This window comes from Pungitius pungitius, chromosome 6 (assembly GCF_949316345.1).
Source record: "Pungitius pungitius chromosome 6, fPunPun2.1, whole genome shotgun sequence".
NCBI classification, from domain to species: Eukaryota; Metazoa; Chordata; class Actinopteri; order Perciformes; family Gasterosteidae; genus Pungitius; species Pungitius pungitius.
In genome coordinates this window covers 4,242,794-4,257,962 of record NC_084905.1, presented here as the reverse complement: position 1 = coordinate 4,257,962, position 15,169 = coordinate 4,242,794, and the positions used below count along the sequence as shown (strand labels likewise).

Sequence of the window (15,169 nt, the reverse complement as noted above, 5' to 3'; positions counted from 1 at the left end):
GCAGTTTGGGTTTTATTAGTGCACATTCTTTCATCTCCAACATCGAATCAACCATAATAATATCTTTGAAGAATCTAGAAGCCACAAAATCTTTAAATGCCTCAATGGCCACAATGATTTTGCATATTATTTGAAAGGAAAATAGTTTTTGTCTTTTCGGGCAGGGCGTAAAACACTCGATCTTCAGGATTGTGGAAAATGTGCATATAATACAATTCTAAGCCCCTCTGGAATATTTTCATCTGAAACCATCTGTAATGACGCTTATATTTCATCCCATAATGCATAGCTTTAGGGACGCTTTTTCTCTTATGTATGAAATGTGGATTCCTGACCTTTCCCTAGAGATAACCTGAGTTTTTACTAACGCTTTTAACACTGGTATGTGAGTGCGAAGGCCCATATTTACAATATGATTATTATTTTTTCAGCCATTTTGAGTCAATTTGATGGTGGAATCAAGCCTCTAGTTGACTATTGTAATAGCTTTCAAGCTTTTTGCAAAGGTTCTTACTTCCATGTAAATACGTCGACCAGTGTAAGGTTTGCTTCATGTGGATTCATTTAATCACTGACGTGGCTAATCATTCATCTAGAAATCATTTTTAATAAGTGGCGTAAATATATTATCCCAGATACTACAACTGTATGTCCTTCATTTGTTATCTGTTAAAGTAATTTGACTCAAAATGCTTCTTTGTTGTGCCTATGACCTTACACCGACACCCTTGCTATATATTTAATGTATTGACCTTAACTCTGAATCGCTATGTGTTATTTTTCCAGACACTACCGACCACGACATACGAGTTAGAGATTGTGGCCAAGGACATGGCGGGGAGCGAGGTGGGCCTGACAGGAACAGCCACAGCGACCATTATCATCACGGACAAGAACGACCATGCCCCCGAGTTCACGCATACGCTGGTGAGTTTTTTTTTTCTTCCTGTAACTCTGGCGTTTCCATTCTTTCCAACCCGCTGTCAATGACACGTTCAGTTGTCTGTGACTCACCAGAGCGCTGTGTTGACAACCAATGGGCAAAGTAGATGCAATAGGTGTTAATGAGTGTTTAATAGAAGTAGATATGTGTGGACTGTATTCTAAATACATCAGGACGTCAGGTTAACACACTACCAGAGCCGTCTGAAATGAGACACATGTACCTCAAGGCTACACATTACTTGTGTTTTCACCCACTGGATGACTAATCTAATTCACTCTGACCTTTCACTTCCTTTCATAAAAAAACATCCATGTCCTGGTCTTGTCACAGTAAAGCTGTTAAAACGTGCAGTGTGTACATGTCTGTACGGAACATGTGACATGGATCACTGTAACTGGGTGGTATGGTGCAGAGGAAGCTTACGGGAATATGGCCGCAGGACAGTTAATGTTGTGATTCAGCGAGGGTTTGTCTAGTCTGGGGAAAATGTAACCTTAAAGAAAAAAAAGAAATTGAAAACGGCAACCAATAAATTGCTCCTATTGACATTTGTGCCACTTATGATGGATTTGTCAAAACCTGCTGCCAAAGCGGTTTTGTTTTCGCTCTTCATCCTTCCTTCTCACCTCTGGAGGTGAAGAAAGAATGAGGTCATGTAGAAAACGAGCCTCCATGTGCCTGAAGGTACAGTTGTAACACTGACTTGTGTTGTTCATAATGGAAAACGCCCCACAGCAGTTGTCAGGTTTTGAGACACATCCGGCTTTGCCCAAACCAAACCAACCCTACAGCCCTCCCATGATGCATCGGGGTGTCAGGGGGAACCCGTGAGGTGCGCGACACGGATGGAAAATGTTACAGCTCAGAGGGCGCGGAGGGGGGCCACGTTCACGCCCCCCTTAATGCTCTCATTTCTCACCACGAAGAGGTCCGCGTAACGCCTCGCAGGATTGGAGCGCGTTCGAATGCGCTAAGCTCCCCCGTATAAATCCTCTGCCGTCCACTCTCCCCTAATCCGCGCGACACCTCATGAATCCTCTCTGACCCCTACGATGACCATCATGCTCGGACGAGAGGGTTCGCTGCGGCAGCGCTCAGGTCTTCACTGTGTAAGATATTCAACTAAATATTCAAATCTTTTTCATAGAACTTTACAAAATCCCTTCCGTCAGAAAAATCAGGTCCTTTTCTGAAGACCCCACCTCCTGCGAGCGAGATGTAAGCTTTAAAAGCTCTACTTCCAGCTTGTGTGGAGGACTCAAGCAGAGAAAGAGGGAAGGATAAAAGATGAGTATGAAGAATCAACATAGAAGGAGAGAGAGAGTAAAAGAAAAAGCAAAAAAAGCAAATGAATGTTCACAGTGTGTTACTTCCTGTTATTATTCATTAAATCCAGTCTGGGTTTTATGAGTGATATCTTGTTTGAATTCAACAAATGTAATCCCCACGTAGGGTCCCTCAGTTTTTCCTTGGACCTTCCCAGCACAGCTTTATGCAAAGAGGCAGACATTCCTCTGCGTACATCCTCAGATCCGCCTGCAGGGAATCTGCTCTGCCTTTCCTCGCTAATTCCTCTTGCTGCATTCAAGTTGCTGAAGCTACACTTTATGTAAAAGAATTATAAAACAAGGGAGCGTTAGTTTTAATGCTTTGAAAATTCTTAATAATGTCGGGGAAGTCTGAAGATTAATCTGGGATCCAGCTAGGCAGTGTCTCCAAAAAGGATTTTAAATTCAATCACATTAACACACAAAAAGAACACCATATATTAATCCATACGCTGATATTGCATCAAAATCTACTGACATTTCAACTTTGCATTTTTAGATAATTCAATTAATAAATATCATTGATTTCTAGTTTGGGATTGTAAAGTTACATGTGGCTGTAAAATATTCCCCACAGATAAAATAATACATTGACATTTAATTCTTTAAAGAAGGTCTCACGACAATGAAATGGCTTGTGGACTTCTAACTGGGAGCCTGAAGGTTCCACGTTGCCATTAATACACAATTTGTGCAATTCGTAGACAGTTTAGGGACAGCATGCAGACATTTTTAAATAAACTACAGTATGTTGAACATACAACGGTAACACATTTCCACTGCAAACCGCAAACGGCTGCAAGAAGTGAATCTACGTCTGTAAAAGAAAAACTTGTCAGTGCTACGTACTCATTGTGAAGATAGATCTTGCGGCAGGAGGTCAAAGGACCCCTTTCACAATGGCCCCGCCAGTTTTTCCCCTGTAAGTTGCTTTGCCTTTTCTATCTTAGAAAACAAGTAAAGAGACAGTAATGTCAGCCCACTGTGGTACACCAACTGCTATTTTTTCCTGTTTTTTCAAAGCGCCAATGTATTTTTGACAAATTGGTGTAAATACTGCGAGAGGCCTCTGTGTGGCTATTTTTTATTGTAGCTTGTCATTTAAGAGCACGTCTTGCTCGGAGACATGCTGTAAACCCCCTACAAAGATTGATGGAATATGTGTTGTCCTCTTTCCCTTCATCTGCTTCAACAAGCGTACAGCATTGGTTCTGTGGTGCAATGTAACACTGGGGGAGAGGAGGAGGTTAGCTAGGGACCATGTGCAAGATTACAAAGTTTGTAAGTTACAGCTTAGCGACAAGTTACCACTTAGCAACAAGTTACCACTTAGCAACAAGTTACCACTTAGCAACAAGTTACCATTTAGCAACCTGCTCATTAAGTGTTTGGTTTTTCCCATATTATACGGAGGATAACTGTCTTTGAGTAATGAGTCCAGAGAGACTTACAAGTGCAGCTCACAGATTGACCTTTGATAAAAAACAAATTAGAAGATTGCATCCATCATAGCTAGGGATATACAATTCTTTTTTAAACAAAGTAAAGAAATTGTAATTTTCAGTTCAACTTTAGGATTTCATCAGAAGTGAAAGGCTGCTAAAAGTACAACATATACAATATACAGCATCCACTGACATAAAAGAAGTAAAACCTGATTAAATATGTTACAATTAGCTAAACAGCAGGCCAAATGTATGGTAATTTTCTTGTTACTACCTTCTTTCTAAGGATGAATGATTCAGTGTGATGTGGCGTCATGAGCTAAGGTATCTTTTCCTACTGCAATATTTATTAGAATTTCCTTTTTGATTTTGCTCTGCAGACGCTGCCACACCCGTTTTCTTCCACACTAAGCACCTTTTGCCCTTCACGTCTCTTTTCCTTCTTCTTCATATCATTCCTCCACACATACGCTGATCCTTCCTCCTCGTCTCTCCTCGTCTTCTCTCCAGGCTCCGCTAATTCAACGCCGTGTCTGACCGATCTTATTTCCCCCAGCGCCTCATAACAAGACCATGATGCACCTCTTCACTCCCGTCACTCCGACAAACTGACAGCCAGTCTGTTTTTATTTCTTCCCATTCAACTTCTCTGCACCCGGCCGTCTCTCTCTCTCTCTCTCTCTCTCTCTCTGTTTCCCTTCCTCTCTCTTCTTCCCTTCCCTCCGTCCTCTGTTATGAACAGGAGAACATGCTCCAATGAAATCCATCTGTCCCGCTGATAAAGACTTCAGCGGTGACGGGTGTAGCACCAGGCGCAGGGCAGCAGGGCGCTGTCAGGGCCGGTCGGTCTCGGGGGACGGCTAACGGGTGTCACGGATTAGTCCGGGCCTTGCATGATTGCTTCGCTAGCTGTGAGATACGCGCGGCGCTTACCCTGGCTGATACGGTGGCCTAGTTGGCCAGAAAGCTCCGTCGAAAAGAGGAAGAGACGGGAAAGGATTTAAGAACAGTGTGTTTGGTTAGTGGCATTTTACGAAGGACAAAGGTGTGTGTGTGTGTGTGTGTGTGTGTGTGTGTGTGTGTGTGTGTGTGTGTGTGTGTGTGTGTGTGTGTGTGTGTGTGTGTGTGTGTGTGTGTGTGTGTGTGTGTGTGTGCGTGCATCTTATTTCACACTTAAATTCTCAGATCAGGTTAGATTGAGATGTGGAGAGATACAATTTGAACTTGGAACTTTGAAAAATTGGAAACTGATATGATGTTGGTCAGCTTCTAACTTAGGAAAAAATGGGTCTTGCTGAAGCACTTCTAAACCACATGTAAGCGAGCATTTGCATGTATTTGCAATCATATTTCAATACGCTCTACATGCAGAACACGGTCAAAACCTCCGTCCCTGCCCGCTGACTTCGCTCCCAGACGGTTTGCTGTTTTGGCTCCTAATTGAAAAGGGAGCGAAGAACACACCTTTACCGACTGTACCTCGACTAGTGAGACTAAAAATGTTCCTGATTCTTTCTGGTTCTCTAGGTTGAATGCACTTACTGAAAGTTGCTTTGGATAAACGCATCAGCTACATGACGCATGTAAATAGTTTACACAGTTACTGAGTTGTTCCATCGTTCAGCACTATGCATGAGTTAATTTTTATTACTGTCAAGCAAGCGTGCGGCATGAAACGGCTATTCCATGGCGGTCACTCGCAGTCTGTAACGACTGTTCTTTCAGTAGTTTGGTACCAGGCAGCAGCTCCAGACAGAACAACCTCAATACCCGGCATGATTATCAGCCCGATTGACGTAACAAAGCTGTGCTCTGCCGGGATGTGTTCTCAGAAGGTGCACTCAATGGATCCTCCCATGCGTAAATAAACAGGGAAACATCGGCACTCTGGTGCAGTGGTTCTCAACTAGTCTCACAATGCTAGGGAGAGAAATATTCACTTTTACATTCACTTAACTGCATTCATTTAAACCAATCATGAAATAAAACGGTCCAACTACTGACAAGTAGTTGACTCAAATGATGTAATTAACTTAATTATGGGAGAACTTGGATGCTTTTTGTTCCTGATAAGACTCTCAAAGTCTGGATTTCTAAATGACAAGGCTACTCGCTCAATGTCCAGTGTGTTTCTGATAGGCGGTGCTGTATGGAAGGAAGGAGGGTTTGTACTGACTTCCCCCCCCCCATACCAGGATGGTTGGACCCAACATGGCAACCTGTCAAATCCTTTAAAGCGAGGGATCATGTTGCTGCAGTAGCATGAAAACCACTCATCATGGCAGTCACTCATGTGTGCCACCATGTTCAGTATAGCTTGAAGACATTCTAATGTAAGAGCAATGAGTGCAGAATGCAAATAGCACTTCCCAGGACTTCTTCCACTGAGGGAGTCATGCTGTGCAGTTCGGCAGTCTACTTGGAAGTACATACACAAAGTTGAAATAAACAGTCAGCAAAATGCAGCAGAAAGTAGACGGTGACTGTGAGACTGTATTTGAAAGCTGCCTGACGCTATATGATAAAATGCATCAGTTGTAACACTTAAATGCTTGTTTGTTTGAAGCATCTGTTTTTTTTATACATTGTGTGCCTGTATTTATTATAGATTTTTTTTTTCTGTTTTTGTGCTGCATTGACAAACGTGAGGGCTGACATACAGTATATCCTGCAAAAGGTAGAAAAGCTGCTCTGCTGAACGTCAGATTTTTCAAATCTTTGGAAACAGCCTGAGCAGAGGCTGTTCAAATTTAATAAAGACAGGTAAGCTCATTAACTCTACAGGCACACTTACTGTATGCAGGATGAAAGATAGGGGGAAGGGTAAAAAGCGACTGGGGGGGTTAGAAAGAGAGGTAAGCCGCCAATACATAGACACTGGGTGCAGGATTCTGTGGGAGGATGACGGATCACGTGCACATGCTGTCATTTCAGCTTCATGCTGGTACCATACAATGAATATGCTTCCTTATAACAGATTAGCGGTCCGTCTGCACCTCGTTCTGCTGATGTTTAAGCTGCTGTGGAAAGCAGAAAATGGAAAGACAAGTGGCTGCGAGGGATTTCTTTCTGATTTATACCATTACCTCTACAGCGCCCCCCTCAGGCGTGGTCCGGAAAAAAAACAAAGCTAGCGCATCGCAGAATCACGCAAAGTCCGGAGACCTTTGAATCATTTTATGAGTGCCACATTTTTCCACATTATTCCAGATACTGTATTAGTGTTTATCCACTTGCAGTGAACAGCTTACATGCTTCCCAAGAAATAAAAGGATTTTAAAAAGTAGCAAATAAGAGATAAAATAAGTGATAGATGACAAGAGATAGATGTTAAAGCGGTCAAAGTGATACAAAAGGCTCCGAATGATACAAATCAAAATTGAACTCAAAATGCCTTCAGTCGCTCCCTGTCGGGATGAGATAAGGGAGCAAGCGTTACTCAGAGGCAAAACAGTCTTGTCTCAGGAGGTTTAATGTGACGGGCCACCGTCTGCATGTTTCCTTTCAGAACAAATCTTTGGGGCAGCGGGGACGTGTCACAAAGTACTTTCCATTAGGACAGACGAAACAGCTGCTTGCGTCTCTGTTTTGCTGCCTGTCAGTGCTTCCCCAACCGCCATCTGTATTCATAACACGACGTGACGGACAGCCAGGAATAATAAGAAGTTGATCTTAATTCGTCTGCGCTGGTGTGTGTAAATGGGAGTGCATGGTGCTGTGTACTATCTGTAAGAATATGATTCAGCATTGGTGTGTTTTGTGATGGAAGGTTTTGCACAGACAGTCGTAAAATAAGGACAACGGCTCAGGAATCAAATGTGATTTAACAGCATCTGTCGCCACCTTTTTATTTGTGAATGTTCATGAGAAATAATGGAAGGTCTAGTTTAATGCAGCTAGTGTCTACTGCTTAAACCTGGCTCACATCTGTCTTCATTCTTGTGTGTGTGTTCACAGCCTTGCTCCCAACGCAGACTATACTTTGCCAGTGGTTTGTAAAAAGCAAACAATGCAATGAAAGACACGGTAGTATTAATGAGGTAGCAAGCATTTAGTGTTGGGTTAGGGTTAGGGTAAAGCGTATTCTTATGTGTAGGCCTATACGCGTCCGAGGCGACACGTCCCTTTCACAGGCCCTTTGCCATCATTTCATGGCTGCTTTTGCAACCCCGTCTGCTCGAGTAGAAGTGTACTGCATGCTGTCGTCCCGATGAAGGTTATGTGGTGTCATGTTGTCATTGAGGAGATCAACCAAATCAAGATATTGTTAGACAAGCCCTGCAATCGCAATGCAGTGTTTTTTTTTTAGTTCCTTATCTTCGTTAAAATCACTGTACACAAGCAATACAACGTGCTAAATTATGTTCAACATAATGTTTGATACAGTCATCAGAATGATGACATGTAGTGCTCACACTACATGTCATCATTCGCCCGCTCACACATAGTCAAACACTGATGAGCCAGCTACGGGGGAGAAAGAAGGTTGTCTTGCCCAAGGACACGCTGGTAATAACATGGGAGCTGGGGATCGGACCCTCAATATTCTGATTGGAATACGACCCGCTCTACCTCCATCCTGCCATACTGCTCTTTCATGTAGACTGTGTTATGATTAAATTCAACCAATGGCTGCATGAACGCAAGAGAAAAGTCCAGGGATCCCTAAAGTCATTAAGATTCATCCTGCAGGCAGTATGGATATCCGTACCCAAGATATTTCAGTCTGAATTAGAGTGTCAAAAATTGATCTGCAGAGTGAAAGAGACATTTCTAGGACCATGCTATTAGTACAGCCCACTTAAACTGTCACCGCTGACCTGTAAATTCTGTTGTTGATACTCAACTCGATGCAGTGGCCGCTCTTTGTCCACATTAGAATCTCATAACGCAGCCAGAAATCAGCACCTACTCAATTCCCCTCAGGTTAGGCCATGTGACTGACAGTGCCGTTAGTTGATTGGTAGTCTGCAGGAGGAACTATTTGGCCAGTGAGTATACAAATATGACTTGATATGAAAATAAATGTTTCATTTGTATGCTGTATATATGATGGTCAGTTTTATACATAATCCATTTACATAATACAGATGATGTAAAACCACCATTTTTTGAAGCATAGTAAAATACAGTGACATTTCTTAACCAGATCAGCAAAATAGTTTAGTAGAAGATAATCTGTAATTAGGAAATATGAAAGAATAGAGGCAGACCTGACAAGACCAATAACAGGAAATGTGATATGATGCATTTATTTTTAGTTCCTATAATCGGTTCACATAAATCTTACACATGTTACAGGCTGTAATGAAAGACAAACACAGTTATAAACAGCGCGCTCAGAATGACAGCGTCTTGAAAGTCTTGAAACTTGACATTTTCCATTTATTTATCTTTTTTCTCTGAAGCTCTCCTGCATCAAATCAGTCGTTATCTTTTGGCAGGATGGCATTACCCTGAAGATCTATGGGAGAAATTATTGAAAGAGTAAGCCATTAAAGAGATGGGAAGCAGAAAATCAATGCAACACTAGTTTTTACTTCTTGAAATCTAAAATATCAAAGTGTAAGACACTGTGATTTATGCCCTCGGTCAACTCTGCATCAATCTATCAGCCTCTGTGCACAGTGTCTCTGTGTCCGTCGGCATGCATTGATGCGTGTGCGTGTGCGTGTGTGTGTGTGTGTGTGTGTGTGTGTGTGTGTGTGTGTGTGTGTGAGAGTTGTTTGCTACTTCCTCATACACCTTTGTGTGGGTGTGTGTGGGAAGCACTTATTACGTGACCTTTGGGCTCACATTGTGGCTTTTGGGGAGCCGTCTCCATAACCTTTAAAGGAGAGGACTTGGTTAAAGGGTGGGGTAAAGTTTAGGATTAGACACTTTTTAGGGTAATTCTCTAAATATATGTTAGTAATTGTATTGTCCTGTAAAGTTTTTTGTGTGACTATTGCTCTGGTCCTCCGGTCATCTTTTTAATCAAAGTGAACTCAGCAAGAACCACTTTTGTAACTGGCTTACTTACGGATTAAAGCAAACTTTAAGGCAGACCTTTTTTTTATTTTTTATTATTATTCCTCTTTCAGCCATCTCTGCCTCCCTCGTTAGTCATTTCCTTCCAGTCTTTTAGGTTACTGGTTGCTTTGTGCTCCAGGTGGGATTGAGGCCTTATCAGCAGCCGAGCAGGAGCCTAGTGGCCACATCACACGGAATACAACGTTTCCTCCAAACGCACGACTGCCCCGCGTGATTAAACCCCATCCACGTGGCTGCCGTCTGTGTGTCCGGGCTGCGTGTACGTGTGTGAGCAGAGGGAGCTCAAAAGTGTGAGCAAATGTTTTGAGTTGTCTGCTCTTCTGACGGGCAGAGGAGGGCGACTAACACGGCGATCCCGCGTTTGTCTGTGATAGCGATTCTTTGAGTACAAGCAGTCGGGGGGGGCATGTAAGCAATGTTTGCAAGATGTCTTTTACCACTTCAGGGTCCTGTGCTAAATCTAAGGCGATGGCTGCTGCATTTGAATTCTAGTACATCCCACGTGTTTCACAGTGAGCACGGGGCTTTTCTATGTTTCCATCGGCCCCCTAATTTTCACATGACGCCTTTGTACCAGTCTGCCTTGGGCCCGCGGGACAAAAAGGGGCCAACAATGCCCATGTGGGCACAAACATTCCCCTTAAAAAGAACATTGTGCCTCCATCCTCTCCGTCCTAAATGAGTGTTGAATGGTTCAATGCTCTTTTTATAAACAAGCTTTGAATGAATAAGAAAGGAAGAAAAGAAAGCAAAGAGGAGAATCAATGTTTCTGTCTTTTCAGATAAATGCATGGAGCCTGACGGTGTAAGGCAGTAAAAGGGTAATCTGTGAAACAACAATACCGTGGGCTGACAGGAGACGCAGTAATCTAAGGTGGACCAGCACTATCCTTAAACAGAGTGTTCTGTGTCTGAAAGATTACACTGTAAGCTCTGACACCGTAATGGTCCTGACACACACACACACACACACACATAGCCAGTCACAGCGTAGCTTCTGCCTGCAGCTTGTGCAGGGGTACCCCTGTTCAGGAGGTAGTCTTTAGTGAAATCCTTGCTGGCAGAATGCATCAATGGGAATTTGATTGAGGCTCGTTGCCAACAATGAGCAGAGAGGTGAGAAGTGATTGACACCGAAAGCTAAATGAGATGCAGTGTGGAGAATCCACAACAAGTGTGTGCGCTGCTACTTGTGCTGTTTTCTTTGACTTGGCTCCAGAATATGGGACATTGCATTCATTCTCCTTTATTTCTTTTTTGTTTATGTTCATAATTTATTTCCCTCTTTTCAGCTCTAGCTCCAGAGTATAAAAAACGATTTGGCATTTTGCAGCTGCAATAGTAAGCCAAAAACACAGAGCGGGAAAACTAAATGAAAAGAGGAAGCTTGACATCACAGTCCTCGACTTAAACGTGGTGTTTTAATGATGATGATGACAAAGACATATATACAAAAGTGCACATATCAGGAAACATTAATTACCATAATATGATTTGACTTGGCGGTTGGTTCATGACAGCAGACAGTTGGACAACAAGACAACAAAGTGCAGGAATAAGATAAAAATATAATGAATGAATGTGTGCAAAATGAGTAGTCGTAAACTCCATAGGGTACCTCAAATGAACACTCTCACAAAGAAGATTGATGACAAAATATTCCCACTAATAGTGGTAAAAGTCTGAAACATAATCAATTTGTGCAGCTGCCTCGGCCTCAATTCATGTTGTCATCCACTTTTGTCATTCTATTGACTTAGAACCGTCAAACTTAACTTTGTGGCTACTTAAATTCAAATAGATATTTGTCGGCACCATCTTGCCCGTCTCCTTTCTCTCTGAGTCCAGGCCGACTTGCTCGCCCGTAGTCTGTAGATGTCTATCTGCCTGCTGATGGGGATTTGTCTGTCTGTCTCCTCTAACAGTTTGAGGCGCACGTGTTCGAGGGCTCTACCGGAGTGGTGGTTAACCTGACGGTGGACGACAGGGACGACCCGGACACGGGGGCGTGGAGAGCGATCTACTCTATAATTAAAGGAGATCCCACGCTGAGCTTTAAGATCCAAACCAACCCGGACAATAACGAGGGAATGCTGTCCGTTTCCAAGGTAGAGAACATCAAACCATGCAACGCGCCGCCTGTGACGTAACCAACCTTCCCTTACAATTATCCCCCTTCTGCCGCCCTCAGCCTTTGGACTACGAGGCCAAAGCGCCCCACACGCTACTCATCAAAGTGGAGAACGAGGACCCTCTGGTTCCTGATGTCGGGTACGGCCCCAGCTCCACAGCCACTGTCCACATCAGAGTCCTGGACATCAACGAGGGCCCCGTCTTCTTCCCAGACCCCCTGGTAGTCAGCAGGATGGAAAACATTCCTTTAGGCAGCTTCGTGGCCTCACTCAACGCCACAGATCCAGATATTTTACAGGTCCAGAGCATCAGGTAAGCAGTGTGGCAGAAAGAAATGAAAAAGGGACCAGAAATGCAAAAAACTGTGCTCATCCTGGTGTATGAAAAAAAAAAAAGAAGATGAAACGAATGGGAGCGAGCGTGACTGTGGTACAGTTAAACGGCATCGGCTAATAAAATAATCCCTCGTTAGTCCCACTGCAGGGAAATCACAGTAGTGTAGGATACAGTGCAAACAAGTTCATTTAAAACATATATTAAACAAAACATTAAAGCAGTAATAAAAATGTAAGGAATCCAAAATGACTGAAACATTATATATATATATATATATCTATGTGGCTATTAAAACTCTGCTGTAGCTCACTATTGTCAGTAATGAGCTTTCAGAGTTACTCTTCTCAGATTAGAAATATAATCTAGTCCCGTTTGCTAATGGGACCCTTTGAGAAGCACTTAATGATTTCTCTCATAGCGGGGCACTTCTCTTATGTCAGGGAGCTCTTAGATATTTAATGCCTCTCATCTGGTTCACATCTCCTCCGTCCCTGTGTACACGCTTTTTGCTCTGCCCGTTAGGCTGCTGTGTTTTCGCCAGTGTAATTTGCAATTTACTGGCACAGGTTGTAAGCATCCCCTCCAGTCATCTGAGAAGTCACAGAACGGGACCACTCATTAACTCTAACTATGTTACAGAAAATGCCCTTCACTCAAATATTGCCGTCTTCATAACAGGATGGCTATTAGTTTCACTATGTGCTACAACAGTAAGTATTTATCTTGCTGCGAGAGGAAGCCCCATGGCGTGTCGTGCACTTCCTTTTACAGGATGGGAAAACTCATCATTGCATTTATTGGATTTCAGGCCTAATTTGTTCTCGATTTAGATAGCTCCCTTTCTTCAACCTTGGAGATATGTATCATTGAAAGTAAACACATTGGCAAAATAACGACCCGGGGGAAATCACACTCACCACGTTGTGGCTTTAATGCTCAAATAACTGATGCCTCTTTATGTGCTGTGAAACGTAGTCACCGTGTTCCTATGAAATGCTACATAACCACGAATGTCCGTCTGCAGCTGTGCCCTCAAAGCTTTAACCAGTGGGTCGGAGACCAGAGCTCAGATAGGAACACAACCTCTGGATTTAAAATCCAAACATGTGGTCATCAAAAGGAAACCGACATGAAAGCCTTAGTATATAGACGTAGACATAATAGATGTGTGTCACTATGCTCTCAATTGAACACCTGGGGAAAGAAATCATTCAGGTTTAAGAGATCTTAGATTAGTTGTGGCCTCATTCTGAATTGATACCAATAGGGATAAAATCACCACTAATTTCACAAATGTTCTATATATTACTTTTCTTCATCCTGGATGTTATCTGGACTCCTTCTTCTCCGCTTGTCCCTCATAGTTATGAGTCTTAAGTGACACATTAACCACATCTGCTGTGATTAATACTATAACATAATAAGTGCGTTGCCATTGAATGACATCATAAAATAATATATTCCTACATGACTCGCTTAGAAAAGGTCAGTCTATATTTGGAAGTGATTCTCTCATCTTCAGCAAACCTTTCTGTATTTATTTCATCTCCTCTGTGTTTGCAGTTATTTCATCCTCTGACATTTTGCCAGCGACAGTGACTTTGAAGTCTCATAACTGTGACCCGCAGACAGGTTGAGGACATTGTGGAAGGCGGACAGTTGGAGATGTGGAAATAGGGAGAGAGTACACAGTGTGAAAAAGAATAGAAGGAGATCTGTTTACGCTCTTCTCTCCCAACCTGTCCGTCTCTGCATAATTCTGCTAGTGTGTGTGTGTGTGTGTGTGTTTGGGTCTCAGTGCATCTGCCCTCTGCGATGCGTAGGTCAAATGCATTTGACATAGAATACGATCGGTGGGACTCTCTCCGGCCAGAGTGAGCAGCGCACACACACTCACACATGCATGCTTGTGCATTTGTAAGGGCTATTTCAGTATTTTAGATCAATGCATGTATACAAAAACAAGCCCGTCTGTTCTGTGCACTGTTTGACAAGAAATAGCACGTGAAGAGACATCTGTGGAATTTGAGCAGATCAATACATGAAACATTTCTGGACAGCAGTTCTACCCAAAGCAGAATCATGCCCCATTCAGACAGGATTAATGGGGGGAGGGGGGGGGGGATATTTACCATTCTGCTTGTTTGGTAATTGCGAGTGACATTTTTAGTCATTGCCAAATGTTGGGTCTTGAGAAAGGCTGATTAAACTCAGTAAAGTGAAATAAAAGGCCGACACACTACGACGCCCAAGTGGTTAAGATGCAATTTTTCAATTAAAATTGTGGTAAACAGTTAAATTCAAATCCTTATGATGTGATCGGATTCCTCAAATGAATTCGTGCAACGTCTCCTCGTACAACGGAAAGTTTCCCCTCAGTTTTCCTACGGAAGGCCAGGAACGCTTGTCAATTCATGCCGGTTACAAAATAATAACCTCCACTAACTTAAGGTAACAGGAAGACTTCGGAAATACGAGGAAAAAAATGTTAAGTGGGGGTTGAAGTGAAAGTGCCTTGTCTTTTCACAAGAGGAACCAACAGCTGTTTCTTGGCTGATCGATCAGTGATTTTTTGGACCTCTGGGCATTTGCTGGCGGGTTTCAGGTGGTAGTTGTGAACATGAAGTGTACGCTGGCGCAGAGGAGTCCACGCGAGGACAAGAGGGAACTGAGAAAGGCTTTCGTTGCCATGGAGCTCTGCATTCAGCACGCTGCCACTAACGCGGCTCCTCTGACACATTCAGGGGCACCGGGACAAACAACTGTCACAGCCACACAAGAACATTTGAAACGATCCCAAATTTGATCGGGGCCGCCATTCAACAACCTGAAACCATGCGAGTGTCTCCTTTGTTGGTTCACACTGACGCGCTAATTAGCGGATGCCAGACAGGTGGGCATGCAGGTGGTGCTCATTGCAGGGATCGGGGGGGGGGGGCACCTGCAGC

The 15,169-nt window shown here is 43.1% G+C and overlaps 1 protein-coding gene across 1 annotated transcript in view; it reads left to right on the top strand.

The window, feature by feature from the left end:
- Positions 1–15,169, top strand: part of cdh13 (cadherin 13, H-cadherin (heart)) — a 230,535-nt gene that overhangs the window by 178,159 nt on the left and 37,207 nt on the right. The window contains exons 9-11 of the mRNA XM_062562779.1: positions 787–927; positions 11,678–11,860; positions 11,944–12,197. Of these exons, the coding sequence (XP_062418763.1) occupies positions 787–927; positions 11,678–11,860; positions 11,944–12,197 (578 nt within the window). The remainder of the gene's footprint in view (positions 1–786; positions 928–11,677; positions 11,861–11,943; positions 12,198–15,169) is intronic.